Source organism: Dipodomys spectabilis, unplaced genomic scaffold (genome assembly GCF_019054845.1).
Source record: "Dipodomys spectabilis isolate Male_0828 unplaced genomic scaffold, ASM1905484v1 ptg000002l, whole genome shotgun sequence".
NCBI classification, from domain to species: Eukaryota; Metazoa; Chordata; class Mammalia; order Rodentia; family Heteromyidae; genus Dipodomys; species Dipodomys spectabilis.
The window spans coordinates 2,746,648-2,761,208 of NW_024870679.1; the positions used below are offsets into that span (position 1 = coordinate 2,746,648).

Below are 14,561 nucleotides of genomic sequence, written 5' to 3' on the forward strand. Positions count from 1 at the left end.
TTAGATCATTTGCCCAAGGTCACACAGCCTGTAACGAAGCCTATGTTTGGACCTAAACAATCATCTTCAGAGTCTGTGTACCTGGGTTGTGTTGTCCTCAAAAAGGTTAAGGTGCAGACTCAAAGGCCACAACTAGGATGTGCTGCAAGACCCAGTATAAGTTCAGTACAAGCACAATTCTCTGAGGAGAAGTCTGAAGGGGCCATGAGGAGGAGAGTATAGACAAGAACTAGGATGGCTGAGGGTTTCTCTGCTCATGGTCTGCTTAGGGAGTCCATGTGGATCCGAATCAACATCCAAAAGCTGCCTGTGTTCTGGTGTTCTTTCCCTGACCCTCATGGCCCGGGAAGGGGTGGGGGGAGAGGGGGGAGAGGGAGGGAGAAGAGAAGCAGGGATTCTTTTTTTTATTGAGATTAAGTGATTACATAAACTTCACAAATTTCACAGAATTGTAGGATAATGATATCTAGCTAACGTCACATACACATTCTAACCTTCACAAGGTGCATCGTTATTATCGTGGTCTATAAAGCTTAGGATCTCGCCAAACTTTGACACTACCACTATTTGTTCCAACTCAGGTGATATGTACGTTTCTTTCCTTTTGCTTAGTGTCAGCTGTTCCCTCTTTCTTCCTTATTTCCTCCCTCCCATTGCTGCCCTGGAGTTTCTTAGTTCACTTTCATCAATGTTCAGTGCGGCTGATGAGCCCCTCTGCTGTATGTTTTCACCCGTTTCCCTCTGATTCTGTGTCCTCCTTCTAGCTTTCCTTATGTGCACAGGTATACACCATATGTGGGGTCAAGACCATAGAGTAATCTAAAAATGATGTGATACATTAAGGAGAGGTCCTTTGTTTCTTGAGTCCTATTTGCTTTGTCGTATATCATTGCACTTTGAACTTAACATCCGCATATCAGGGAGACCATGCGGGCAGGGATTTCTTCTCAACATCTTTTCCAGGTCAAAGCTGCCTAGAAATCATGCGTGGGTCTAGTGATAGAGAAAAATCTGTGCAACAAGTCTATCAGGACAAGGTTGTAGTGGGTTGTAGCCCAGGTCCATTGGGATGGAACGAAACCGCCAGCATGTCCCTTGGCTCTGGTCCTCTTGACAGGCATGTGAGAAGAAGCCCTTTGTGCTAACCCCATGTTAAGTGTAGGATTAGGAAAACCAGGCCTGAAGATTACCACTGTGGCAAGGTCTTTTGGAAGCTGGTGCTAACAGTGAAGAGAGCCAGGTCTATCACCACATACTTTCACCACCAGCCACTAGAAATATCCTAAGTCAGCAGCTAGCTAACCCAGCTGACCTGTTCACCTTTAGCCACAGAACTTGCTCTTTCCTGAGTTTTCTCAGTCCCCTTTGCCTGCCTTCCACCTGCCCACCTCACTACGGCTGGATTTTCTCTGTCTCCAGCTTGTTTCGGAGGCAGAGACAGCCAGTGTGATCCTGTTTCACAGAGGGATAGGATTTCTGGATCCCAGGCCTCTGCTGGCCAGGCTCCTTCCTGACAGTCCTCCTTCCGGTGCTGAACCCAGCACATCCCCTCTGCCATGGACAGCTGACCCTGTTGGAGCACCTGCAGCTCACATTGGCCGAAGAAGACACACGTTACCCTCTGTCACTCTTGCCGGTGAGTTCTCAGCCTTTGATCTGATTTGTTTCGGACCTGGGGATTGAACTCAGGGCAAGGATACTGCTGTCCTTGAGCTTTTTTGCTCAAAGCCACAGCTCTACTTTTTGGCTTTTTGGTGGTTGGAGATAAAAGTCAAATGGACCTTCCTGCCCAAGCTGGCTTTGAACTGTGATCCTCAGTTTTCAGCTTCTTGAGTGGCTAGGATTCCAAGGCATGAGCCACCGGTGCCTGGCAGCCCCACTGTTTCCCTTGAACCACTCTTCGATCTTTGTAGCTGGATCTTAATTGCCTTATCAAAGGGCCCCAGGTGCCCTTCTCCTAGAGAGAAAGGAAGAGATCCTGAAGCATTCTGGGGAAATTCAATTGCATTCGTGGCAATGAGCGTAAGCTAGGGCAGACTGGCTCACTTCCCAGCAGGCTTTCAGGGAGACATATTATTGTTATGGTCCACATTCCTAGCTACTTATCTCTGGGCCTTCTAAGAACACTAGCTTCAGTCTTGGCCTTGACTCTTCACCAGAAGAATGCATAATTGTCTCCCCACCACCTTCCAGTCCACACATTTTTACTCCAAAAACTCTAGAGGCTTCTTGGGGTTTAGAGAGGTCCCAGAACCCCCAACTCAACACTCCATATACAAGCTAATAGAAAAACCAGTCTCAACAAGCCAGCCAGGAAAATGTATGTAGCTCTCACTTCCCATACAGCCCCCTATAGGCGGATGCCTGTAATTACACCATGGGTGCCAGATGCACCAATCAATTATTCAAGGAATATTTTCAGAGGCTCTTCCCTGTACAGGGCATCATATTATACTAGGGATTGAGTTTGAGACAAGCCTATTAATCCTGCCCCTAAATCTCCCTGTAGATTATTTTTTATTCTCCTTGATTTCAGAGAAAAGAAATGGAGGGGAAAAGAAGAGGTTAAGTAATGGGTCCAAGGTTAAAGAGCCTAAGAAATCCTGAAGCGTAGCTGTAGGGCATTTCTTTAGAGAGAAGCCCACAAGAATATAACTCATGATTGAGAAGACTTGAAAAAAGGAGAGGCTGGCATCTGACCTTGTGTTGTTCAATGTCAACATGTAGCCACAGGAATTTGCTAGCTGTCCCTAGGATAACTATGTAGGAAGGAAAGAGAGGTAAGAGAGATGATGATCCAGATGGCTCAGAGGCCAAGCTCATTCCATCTCTCCATCCCCCACTGGTTGCTACCATAACCTGGGACACAGAGGTACACACAGGAAGTGAGTCACTAGGAGCATTATGGGGTCAGGGTAAGGAGGCAGGCCAGGTGCCACAGGAATCCTTGGAGGCCTCCAGTAGGGACACGTATCCACCCTGACTGTGAGGAGCAGGGGAGAATAAGGGGAGGGGACAAGGTACCATTAAGTCAGTTTATCACTGATGAGTTGCAACATACTTTAGAGAGGATTGGGAAAGCTTGGTGGGTAGGTATGTCCATCACCTTGATTGAGACTGCCTGGTAACACAGAATGAGTTTTAGGCTCAGAATGAGACAAAGGAGTGAGCACAGTAGTTCATACCTGTAAGCCTAACTACTTGGGAGGCTAAACTCAAGAGGTTTATGGCAATCAAAAGGCAATAAGTTCAAAAGATCCCATCTAAACCTGACCTATAACTGAGTATGACCATGCACATCCATCTGTCAGTTATAACAGGATGCATAAAATAGGAGCATCACAATCAAGGCATAGACCCAGGCAATAAAAAAGTGAGACCCTATCTCAAAACAGCCAGTGCAATTAAGGTTAGGAGTCATAGCTCAATGGTAGAATGTGTCCTACTCAGTACAAGGCCCTGAGTCCAAACATGGTCCAGATCAAACCTCTATACTGCCACTTACTAACTTTATCACTCTGGACTGAAGTTTTCTCACCTGCAATTAGAGGACACTAACGGCAGTCTTTTCAGTTCAAATCTGTCTTGAGGGTCGGATGCAAACATAAATGAACAAGCTACAAATTTGGAACTTTAGAAGTACCAGAAATGCGTAGGACACTCAATTTGAAGTCAGAAACCATGAGTCTCTTTTACCTTTTTTTTTTTGGGGGGGGGGTCCGGTCGTGGGGCCTGAACTCTGGGCCTGGGCGCTGTCCCTCAGCTCTTCAGCTCAAGGCTAGCACTCTACCACTTGAGCCACAGGGCCACTTCTGGCTTTTTTCTTTTTGCTTATGTGGTGCTGAGGAATTGAACCCAGGGCCTTATGCATGCAAGGCAAGTGCTCTACCACTGAGCCACCTTCCCAGCCCCCTCTTTTACCTTTGTTCCTAAAGTTTCTTCATCAGGGAACAGATCTGGTCTAGGGACTGTGAGTTTCCTCCTGCGTGTTCCTATGAGCAACCTGACACCTCTCATCTCCTGTGCACTTCAGACCCCTTCATTCAACACCAAACACTCACACAAGGGGTCGGATGTGGGTGGGCAGGCAGCTGTTTCAATATCTGTTTTAATAACAAAGGAACCAAAAGTTGAGAGGCTAGAGTGATTTCCCTAGGCAAAGGCAGCACTTGAACTCAGTCCCCAGCGACCACATGCCATGTGCTTTTCCAGCTAACAAACTGGCTTCATGAGAACTAGTGACTGAGACCAAAGTTGGCAGTAGGAGGAAAGTTAAAGGGTTAAACAGAAAGGCAGTTTTATCCAAGACATTCTTTCTTACATTCCTGGGAATAGCTAGAAATAACTCCACATTGGGGAAAGGAGGCAGAAGAGGTTTTACAACAACAAAACTCCCAGATCTCTTTCTCTTCCCCATTCTTGTAGCTAAGTCTTGTTGGCCAAGAAGAAAGCTCTGTGGGCTCGCACGAGACCCTAGGAGAGCAGTGGCAGGGCACAGAGAGGCAGGATGGGGACATTAGAGGACAGGGTGTGAATGTGTGGGGAGTCATGCTCAGCCTCGGCTCTCTGTGCTGTCTCTCCTGGCCCTGCACCTCCCCAGGGGCCTCTTGTGATGGCCGGCACCCAGAATCCCGCAGAGAGTCAGCCCAAAGGGCATTTTCAGTGACGGACTCAAACAGAAGCCAAGTCACTGAGATGCATGCAAGGGAAAGAACCAGCACTCCCACCCTCAACTTCTTCATGCACAGGAGGGGCCTCAAGTTCCCAGGGTCATGACTGTCCCCCTACCTTGGAATCGTGCCTCTTGACATCGAGATTCACGCATACTTCTCTCTATTGTACTCAGGAAAGCCATACAGGGCCCAATGCTCAGAATCCCAAGATCCAGGGGAAAGGACCCAAAAGACCTTTTCCCCCAGCTAAACTCCCAGAACAAAATACAGGGTCAGAAAGGGGGCTATCCCAATCTCCTTGGTGAAGAGCAGTTCGATTGCTTATATTCCTGCTAAAATGAATTATGCTATCATCGTTCCTTTCAGTAACACTGCTGCTGCTGCTCAGATTTTAAGGGAAAAAGCTCTTGCCTGCATCATTCTGTCCCTTTAGAAAGATAGCTTTGTCCTTGAACAGTCCCCCACAGGGAGAGAGACAGACTGCCCACACCATACCCATCGCCACTCCAACAAGGAAGAGAGTCACGTGACCAGCCATCTGAGCCCCCTCCAACCCTGTTTGTCTTCTTCAATTGCTTCAAGCAACAGAGCATTCTTCTGTTTCATGAGGCATAGAGAAGAGACAAGAGAAGGGACATCTGGGCACACCTGGAACAGACACGTATGGGCAGTGTGGGTAGCTTCTGCATGGCAAGTTGTCCCTGGGAGTTTGTATATTTGCACATGAGCGCATTTCTATGTGTTCAGTTGTCTTGGTAATTCTATATGCAGTATGCATGTGTATATACAAGAAGACACACATAGCCACATGGTATGTGGGGCTGTTTGTAGCTCTACGTTTGAAAAAGGAGAAGGGGGTCCCCAGATACAGCCCTTGGTGGAATGAATGATCCTGCATGAGAATCACATGTGTTAGTGGCTCTGCTTTTGTAGAACTCTATAAAGGGAAGGAGATTGAGTTTGCAACCAGCACATTTGCGTGTGAATCACAGCTTCATAATTCAGACACTAAGAGACCTTGGAACTAGACATACATCTTTCTGGACTTCAGTGCCCTTATGTGTTAAATGGGGGCAGTAATCCCTGCCTGTCCTAGGACACCAGCTAAATCTCAAATGCATGTTTGGAATGCATGGTCAGGAGTGTTAAGAGCCTGAGTGATTGCCTCATTCTGCCAGTCCACACAGGACAAGGAGCCTCACCATGACCATGGGTAGAAGGTCATGGTGAGATGGCTTGGAGGGGAGGACTTAGAAGCCATCCCAGGCCTCTTCTGGGCCCAAAGACATCACTCCCATGGACTTCCCCTCACTGATCATCACACATGCCCCTGGTCAGTGGTGAGCTGCTACTAGCCATCACCATTCACTTGGCATCTATCACAGGTATATGTTCTGCTAATTGGTAAGACAAGAACTAGTAAGGCTGCCTGAAAACCAAGGAACCCTTTGGGATGCCTGAGGCTCAGACCTGTAATCCTAGCTACTCAGGAGGCTGAGATCTGAGGATTGTGGATTGAATCTAGTCTGAGCAGGAAAAGCTATGAGACTCTTACTGCCAATTAACTAGTAAAGAGCCAGAAGGAGAGCAGTAGCTTAAGTGGTAGAGGACCAGCTTTGAGTGAAAAGCTAAAAGACAGTATCCAGGCCCTGTGTTCAGGCCCCAGAACCAACACACACACACACACACACACACACACACACACCCCACACATGATCTCAGGAAGTGACCCTCACATCTGTCCCCAGAGCCTATGTTCCCTACCAAGATGAAGAGTTTGCCTCAGGCTGGCTAATAGAACCATTTCCTACAGTGTGGACAGAAGTGAGACCCAGCCACTCCCTTCACTCCACAGCCTGCTGTCTATGGTCTCTCTGCAGACCTGATAGCAGGATGCTTCTGTCAGCTCCACTTCTAGCTTTTGCTGGTGAGTTCTAAATAATATTCTCCCAGACTTTCCTGCCCTCTGAGTCCCCAAAACTGCTCACCTCTCCTCTCTCTGCCTTCTGCTCAGAAAGCAGAGAAACTGAGAACCTGTGATTACCTCTCTCTCCACGAGGGACCAAAAGCACCAGGGTAGGCAGAAGTGCCAGCAAATGTCAATGGTGTCCCCTTCCACATTACCATTCTTCAGCTGGGACATTAAAGCTCTAGAGTTGGGTGATAGTCTACCAGATCTGACTCTCTTGACTCTGAAGTGAAGTTAGGCCTCTGGGTCAGTGTGAATCCAAGCTTCAGGTTGGCTGAAGAAAGTGCAGAGAACAGGAAGGAATGGGTTTGCGAAGCATCCTGAAATAGACTAGCAAGATTTGTAGCCTAGTTTGGCCATACAAGGTTAAGGAGACATTAAAAAATGGAAGGGAAGGGGTACACAGAGCCATCAAGGATTGCTTCTGGCAGGACAACAGCACCCTCTTCTGTCCAGCTGCTAGCAGCGCTGTCATTGGCCTTTCACCATCATCACCTTCTCAGTATTCCTGCAATCCTCACTTCTTGCACTCCACAACCCAAGTAGAAACCTTCCCTGTGCCAGGCCTGTTTGCCAATCCCCTTGGTCTCCAACCAGCTACCAGCCCTGCAACATCTGAACTTGGCCATAGCACAGCACCACCCTCCTGGGGCCTGGGGGCCTGAGGCACCGTGTACACACAGTTGTCTTTGCAGAATGACTTTTTGCAACCATCCTCAGACTTAATGACAGCTGCTGCCTCACCTGATTGTGGAGGCGATGTTCAGGTTGCTAGGCAACAAAAGGCTCCGACCCCGCCTGTTCAGTATAGCTCCATGACCTGGCAAAGCTAGACCCATGGCCCCTGTCTGTAGCAGTGCAGATGTCAGCACAAGGACAGTTGTGGCAGAAACCCAGAGGCAAGTCTCCAAAGCCCTGCCTTCATGAAGTGCCCAGTCTAATCGGAGATAGAACACCATACCACAAAGACTCATTTTCACCTGTGTACCCACAAGCAGTGCTACAGGGCACAGGGGCAGCTGGGAGCACTGTGGTTCACCAGAGCAGTGGAAGTGATAAGGAGAATTTGCCAGAAAAGGTCCAGCCCCTTATCTATTGCATGCCTACTTCATGCAAGCTATATCGGCATCTTTCCCAGAAACCCTAAGTGACAATATGTTTGGACCATCACAGAGGGGAAGAAAGCAAATGTCTGGAGGTGAGAATATGCCATTTAACAAATCCATCTGGCTCCGTGAGCAAAGGTTATAAGATGCCCGGGAAATGTGAGTGGGTCAGCTTCCTGCTGGGTACCACATGCTGAGGAACCCAAAGATCTCTCAAAGAAGGAGGGATAGAAATGCCTTTTTGTGTGTGCCAGTCCTGGATCTTGAACTCAGGGCCTAGGCACTATCCCTGAGCTTCTTCAAGGCTAGTGCACTACCACTTAAGCCACAGCACCACTTCTAGCTTTTTCTGTTTGTGTGGTACTGAGGAATTGAACCCAGGACTTCATGCATGCTGGGCAAGCACTCTACCACTAAGCCACCTTCCCAGCCAGAAATGGCTTTACCCAGCATCCCTAAGGAAACTTCACCTTCTGGTGAAGAAGTATGGTGTGCAGGTAGCAGGACCCACATACATAGCAGTAGGGAGGGAGGAAAGCATGATATGTGTGTCAGAGGGGAAAGAGGTCCATTCAAATGCTGTGTGAGGAGGGCGCTGATGGCTTGTGTCTGTAATCCTAGCTACTCAGGAGCTAAGATCTGAAGATCACTGTTTGAAGCCAGTCCAGGCAGGAAAATCCTTGAGACTGATTTCCAATTAACCAGCAACAAGCCAGAAGTAGAGTTGTGGCTCAAATGGTAGAGTGCTAGCATCATTAAAAAAAAAAAAAAGCTCAGGGACAACACCTAGGCCCTGAGTTCAAGCCTCAGAACTAGCATCCCCCAAAATTCAATGCTGTGTGTGATCTTAGCTCTCTGACAGGCAAGCACAGAGACTGACAAGAATCAGATTCTTGAAAGTGATGATCAGTTCAGCCTTTGGTGAGAGCCATTTTGTGTAAGGCCAGACAGAGTAAAAGACCTTGAACTTGGAGAGGAAGCTGTCAGAAGCCTCAACAAGCAAACAGGGCCGGCTCCTGCCAAACTCAGAGGAGCCAGAGGGAGTATTCTCAATTCCACGACTCCTCCCTCTCTGGAGAGACTCACTTTCCCAAAGTTCATCTCCTGTGGAGCCTGTAGGGCCAGAGTGAGGTAGAAGCAGCAGCAGGCTGTGAGTTCAAGGACAGAACTAGCTCCAATCTTAGTCCTTATGAAATAGGAACTGCAGCCAGGTACCTGAATCTCACACCTGTAATACTAGCTACTCAGGAGACTGACTTCTGAGGTTCCTAGTTCAAAGCCAGCTTTGGGTAGAAAAGTCTGTGTGATATCTCCAATGAACCAGCAAAAAGCCAAAAGTGGAGATATGGTTCGAGTGATAGAGTGCCAGCCTTCAACCAAAAATCTAAGGGAATAGCATCCAAGTCTTGGGTTCAGGCCTTAATACTGGAAGAAGAACAAGAGCAAGAAGAGCAAGAACAAGAAGGAAGAGGAGGAGGAGGAGGAGGAGGAGGAGGAGGAGGAGGAGGAGGAGGAAAGTTTACACTGGCCAATTTATAATCTCATCCTTTCTTCCCACAACCACCCAAGCAACTGCTCATCTGGTAGTGATAGATCACTCTTGGTTTGCATTTCCTAGACTTTTGTATGGATGAAGTGATTCTATATGTTCTAATCTGGTTTCTTCAAATCAGCATATTTTCTTATTACAGATAATAACTGGGAGGCTGGATAAGGTAACTCAAGCCATCAGTGATCCCAAAGTAGTATTGGCCATGCAGGTGTCCTGGCTCTGCATACTGTCTATCACATTGATTCATTCACTCATCAGCCATTCATTCACCAGAGATTGAACACTGGATAGGCCAAGCCCTTCGGAACCAGTCGTAGACAAAGCAGATACAGATTTTGCCATTTCCCCTTCATCCATTCACCTGCTTGACAAAGGCAGGCTTAGCAGATAATCACTGTACATCCTCAGAACAGAGTGGACCATGTTGGAACTTGGTTTTGTTCTACATCCCTAGTCCCCTGCAGCCACTTTTCTATCTGCTTTAAGATGGACACTTGCCAGCAAGGACTGAAGGTGACCCTATGAAACACCATCCTATACCCTAAACACTTGCAAGAGAACGCAGGATCTAAGGCTGAACCCACAGACAATCCTCATCCTCTAAGCTGAGCTCAAAAGAGCAGAAACATGCAATCTTTCACATATGTTTTTCTGCCCACAAGTATGCTATATTGGGTCTGTGTGTGGAGCAGGAGAAAGGGAGAGGAAGAGTAGAGGGTAATTACTTGATGTTAAGATAATTTACCATGGGGCTGGGAAGGTGGCTCAGTGGTAGAGCGCTTGCCTTGCATGCATCAGGGCCTGGGTTCGATTCCTCAGCACCACATAAGCAAAAAGAAAAAAAGCCAGAAGTGGCGCTGTGGTTCAAGTGGTAGAGCATTAGCCTTGAGCTGAAGAGCTGAGGGAAAGTGCCCAGGCCCAAAGTTCAGGCCCCACGATCGGACCCCCCCCCCCAAAAAAGATAATTTACCATGTACAAAGTGCTTGTACTGTTTTACCTCATTTAATTTGTAGTATAATCATTGAGATGGGAAATGACATTATTTTTACCCATTCCACAGGTCAGAAAACTGAGTCATACAATCCGGTAAGTTGTTTTAAGAAAAGTCTTAAGAGATGAAGCACGAAGACTAGAGCCAGTCCTTGACTGATTTTCTTTACCCTGTGTTCATAATGACCCGCCAAGTTACTAATTTCATCAGGGTACATGGAGTCACCAGCACAGCAGTGGCAGGATTTGAACTCAGGTCCCCTGGCTCTGTTCTCAGAACTCATAACTACTGCTTCCAATAACCCAACTACTCAGCATACATCCCAAAGAGGGCAGCACCTCAATTGAGTGCTCAGCAAAGAGTGCATCCCCCCACCTCCACCCCTGCCCCATTGACAACAGAGATCGGTGGAACTAGGAAGATTACACACACACACACACACACACACTACTTCCACCCCAAATGATGCAGTCCCTATGAATCTGGGTTCCAGGCAAAATATTCCAATGGCTGGTGGCTTCTAAAGTTCCTATGATGTAGAAAAGTTGGCAGAAATAATAGCTAGACAACCATCACCTTTCTACCAAGCAACCTACATATGTATGATATTTACTCTAGCCTCAAAGTCACCCATTCCGATGAGCAGCCCAGGGCAGCAATAGCCTATTATTATAGAGGATGCTGGGGGCTAGCTACCTCACCTCTACCCTCTTGTACTTCCTTCTGAACAAGACCCACTCCCAGACCAGACCTCATCACTTGGTCCAACAGGTGATGGTAAAGGTAAACTCTTAGATATATTTTGAAGATACAATCTTAATGGATGTATGAGAGACTAGTTAGTGGTGTGAAAGAAAAGAGTTAAGGTTCAGGATGGGTGTGGCAAAATGCTGGGTAGACTAAAGAACTTCACACAAATACAAAAGTATTCTTTTTTTATTATCAATCTGGGAGTTATGACTCAAGAGATAGATAGAGCACTTGCCTAGCAAACACAAGGCCCTGAAATGGAATCCCAGTACAAAAGCTCAGGGACAGCGCCCAGGCCCTGAGTTCAAGCTCCAGAGCTAGCACCAAAAAACACAAAAAGATCTATTCCCTTTCTTTTATTAGGACCCCAGCCCCACTGTGTATTGAAATCTCTCTGTCCGGTTACTTCTCTATGTTTTGGTTTTGGTTTGGTTTGGTTGTCTGTCCTGAGGGCTTGAACTCAGGGTCTTTTGCTCTTGCTTTGCTTTTTCGCACATGGCTGGCACTCTACCAGTTGAGCCATGCCTCCATTTCCTGCAATTTCGAATAGTTTTATCATGAACTCAGGTAGTGCAAATGGATCATAGGGGAGGAATGTTGCCAAAATAACCTTGATATTCCTTCTCAAACTAAAAATAACTCATTGTTTAGCCCATTGATATATCTTGCTTCAATAATCAAGAGCCAACTGTACTCTACCCTGGCTTCCATATGATTGATTTCTTCTTCTTCACAGCTCACAGCAGGCAGTAAAGGCAGAGGGTCTTCATGCTGCTTCCTTGACTCTCCCTAGAATGGATGTGTGTGGCTGGAAAGAAATGGAGGTTGCTCTGGTCAATTTTGATAACTCAGATGAAATCCAGGAAGAACCAGGCTATGCCACAGACTTTGATCCAACCAGCCCCAAAGGCCGGCCTGGAAGTAGCCCTTTTCCTAACTGGAAGATCCTCATCCAGGACAGCACAAGCCAAGAGACTGCCTTCTCCAAGCTCCCAGGAGATGGTGTGGATCCCCCAGAGCCAATACTCATGAATGAAGGGAACCAGCGGGTAATCATCAACATTGCTGGGCTGAGATTTGAGACTCAACTTAGAACCCTCAACCAGTTCCCAGAGACCCTGTTGGGAGACCGGGAGAAAAGGATGCAGTTCTTCGATTCCATGAGAAATGAGTACTTCTTTGACCGAAACCGGCCCAGTTTTGATGGAATCCTGTATTATTACCAATCTGGTGGGAAAATCCGGCGACCAGCCAATGTCCCCATTGATATCTTTGCTGATGAGATTTCCTTCTATGAGCTGGGGAGCGAGGCCATGGACCAGTTCCGGGAAGATGAAGGCTTCATCAAAGACCCTGAAACACCACTCCCCACCAATGACTTCCACAGGCAGTTCTGGCTCCTTTTCGAGTATCCTGAGAGCTCCAATGCTGCCCGTGGTGTGGCCATGGTTTCAGTGCTGGTTGTGGTCATCTCCATCACCATCTTCTGCCTAGAGACACTCCCAGAGTTCCGGGAAGACAGGGAGCTAAAGGTGGTGAGAGACCCCAGCCGCCATACAAACAAGACAGCCCTCTCTCAGACCATGTTCACCGACCCTTTCTTCGTGGTGGAGTCTACCTGCATCGTGTGGTTCACCTTCGAGCTGGTGCTCCGCTTTGTGGTCTGCCCCAGCAAGACTGACTTCTTCCGGAACATTATGAACATCATCGACATCATCTCCATCATCCCCTACTTCGCAACTCTCATCACAGAGCTGGTCCAGGAGACAGAGCCAAGCGCCCAGCAGAACATGTCCCTGGCCATCCTGAGAATCATCCGCTTGGTGAGGGTCTTCCGCATCTTCAAGCTCTCCCGCCACTCCAAGGGCCTGCAGATCCTGGGGCAGACCCTGAAGGCTTCCATGCGTGAGTTGGGGTTGCTCATCTTCTTCCTCTTCATCGGGGTCATCCTCTTCTCCAGCGCTGTCTACTTCGCCGAGGTGGATGAGCCAGAGTCCCATTTCTCCAGCATTCCTGATGGGTTCTGGTGGGCAGTGGTCACCATGACAACAGTTGGTTATGGTGACATGTGCCCAACCACCCCAGGAGGGAAGATTGTGGGCACTCTGTGTGCCATTGCTGGAGTCCTCACCGTTGCCCTCCCGGTACCTGTCATAGTCTCCAACTTCAACTACTTCTACCACAGGGAGACTGAAAATGAAGAGAAACAAAACATCCCCGGAGAAATTGACAAGATTCTCAACAGCTTAGGCTCAAGAATTGGCAGCAGTGACTCTCTTAATAAGACCAATGGCAGCTGTTCCACAGAGAAGTCCAGAAAGTGACTGGTTTAGCATTTCTTGAGTCTTTTAAAATTTCTGTTCCCTGTCTCTCTCTCTCTCTCTCTCTCTCTCTCTCTCTCTCTCTCTCTCTGTCTCTCCCCACCCCCCAAATTTACTTTGTTTTACTAGAGACCAAACATCTTTCTTATCTTTTGTGACCAACAGCTGTCTCTGACTACAAGCTCTTTTAATAAACTCATAGACCTCCCACATATCTTAAGTTGTTCCTTCTCAACTCATTTCAAGATTTTATCACCTGTCCTGTGAAGGAGAGCATCAGTCCCCTGCATCAGAAGTACTGGCATCATTTGAGAACATGAAAATGCAAACTCCAGGCCTGTCCAGACCCATTGAGTCAAAGTTGGTATTTTAAGAGGACCTCAGGGGATTTATTTGCACATTTCCTATTGGAAAGTACTGGGTTTGATCTGCCTAAACAACCGTGAGTTAAAACAAAAGTTAGCCTGGGAGGTGGTAGCTCAGGCCTCTAGTCCTAACTACTCAAGGAGACTGAGATCTGAGGGTCTCAATTGAAGGTCAGCCCTGGCAAAGAAGCCCATGAGACTCTTGTATGCAAAAAGCCAGAGAGTGGAAGTGTGGCTTAAATAGGTAGAGAACTAGCCTTGAATGAGTAGAAGGTCCTGAGTTCAAGTCCTAGTACTGATGCAGAAAATATAGAGAGATATATAAAGAGCCAGAATTGCTCTAAAGAGCAAAATCTGAGAGTTGCTTAATAATAATAGTAATATGAATAATAAGATACCTTATACCTGTGTCACATTTGCATACATTTTTTCAAAAATCACTGACATGATCTCACTACATCTCTAGATAACCAGTACAATTGGTTTATTATTTCACTTTACAGGCAATCAAACCAAAAATCAACAGCTTTTCTGAGATCAGCCAAAAGCAATAAAGAAGTCAGGGCTGTCAAATCTCCTATCACTGGGTATTATGGGTTTTGCACTATGAAGAGGATGTGACCTAGCAGATATGATCTTCACTAGAGGCCCCAGGACCTCAACACAGCCTGAGGATGAGGTGGCTCCCTGGCTGCCCAGATCCTCAGCCTAGTCCTCAGGCAATGGACAAACACAAACATTTCTAGGTAATTTGGGTGGGAGAGGGGAATATGAGGTTGATGAGCTCAAGGTCTGCTGCTTGCTAGGGAGCACTCTACCGCTGGAGCCACACC

At 47.3% G+C, this 14,561-nt stretch overlaps 1 protein-coding gene across 1 annotated transcript; it reads left to right on the forward strand.

Annotated features, from left to right (window-relative positions):
• The first annotated feature begins 11,794 nt into the window (after positions 1–11,794).
• Positions 11,795–13,367, forward strand: Kcna10 (potassium voltage-gated channel subfamily A member 10). The gene has a single exon (XM_042683278.1). The coding sequence runs from the start codon at positions 11,837–11,839 to the stop codon at positions 13,364–13,366; it is 1,530 nt and encodes a 509-aa protein (XP_042539212.1). The 5' UTR covers positions 11,795–11,836; the 3' UTR covers position 13,367.
• Positions 13,368–14,561: the final 1,194 nt, after the last annotated feature.

Excerpts from the sequence above, each read along its gene's own strand:
- Kcna10 (XM_042683278.1), top strand. The coding sequence starts at position 11,837 with ATGGATGTGTGTGGCTGGAAAGAAATGGAGGTTGCTCTGGTCAATTTT.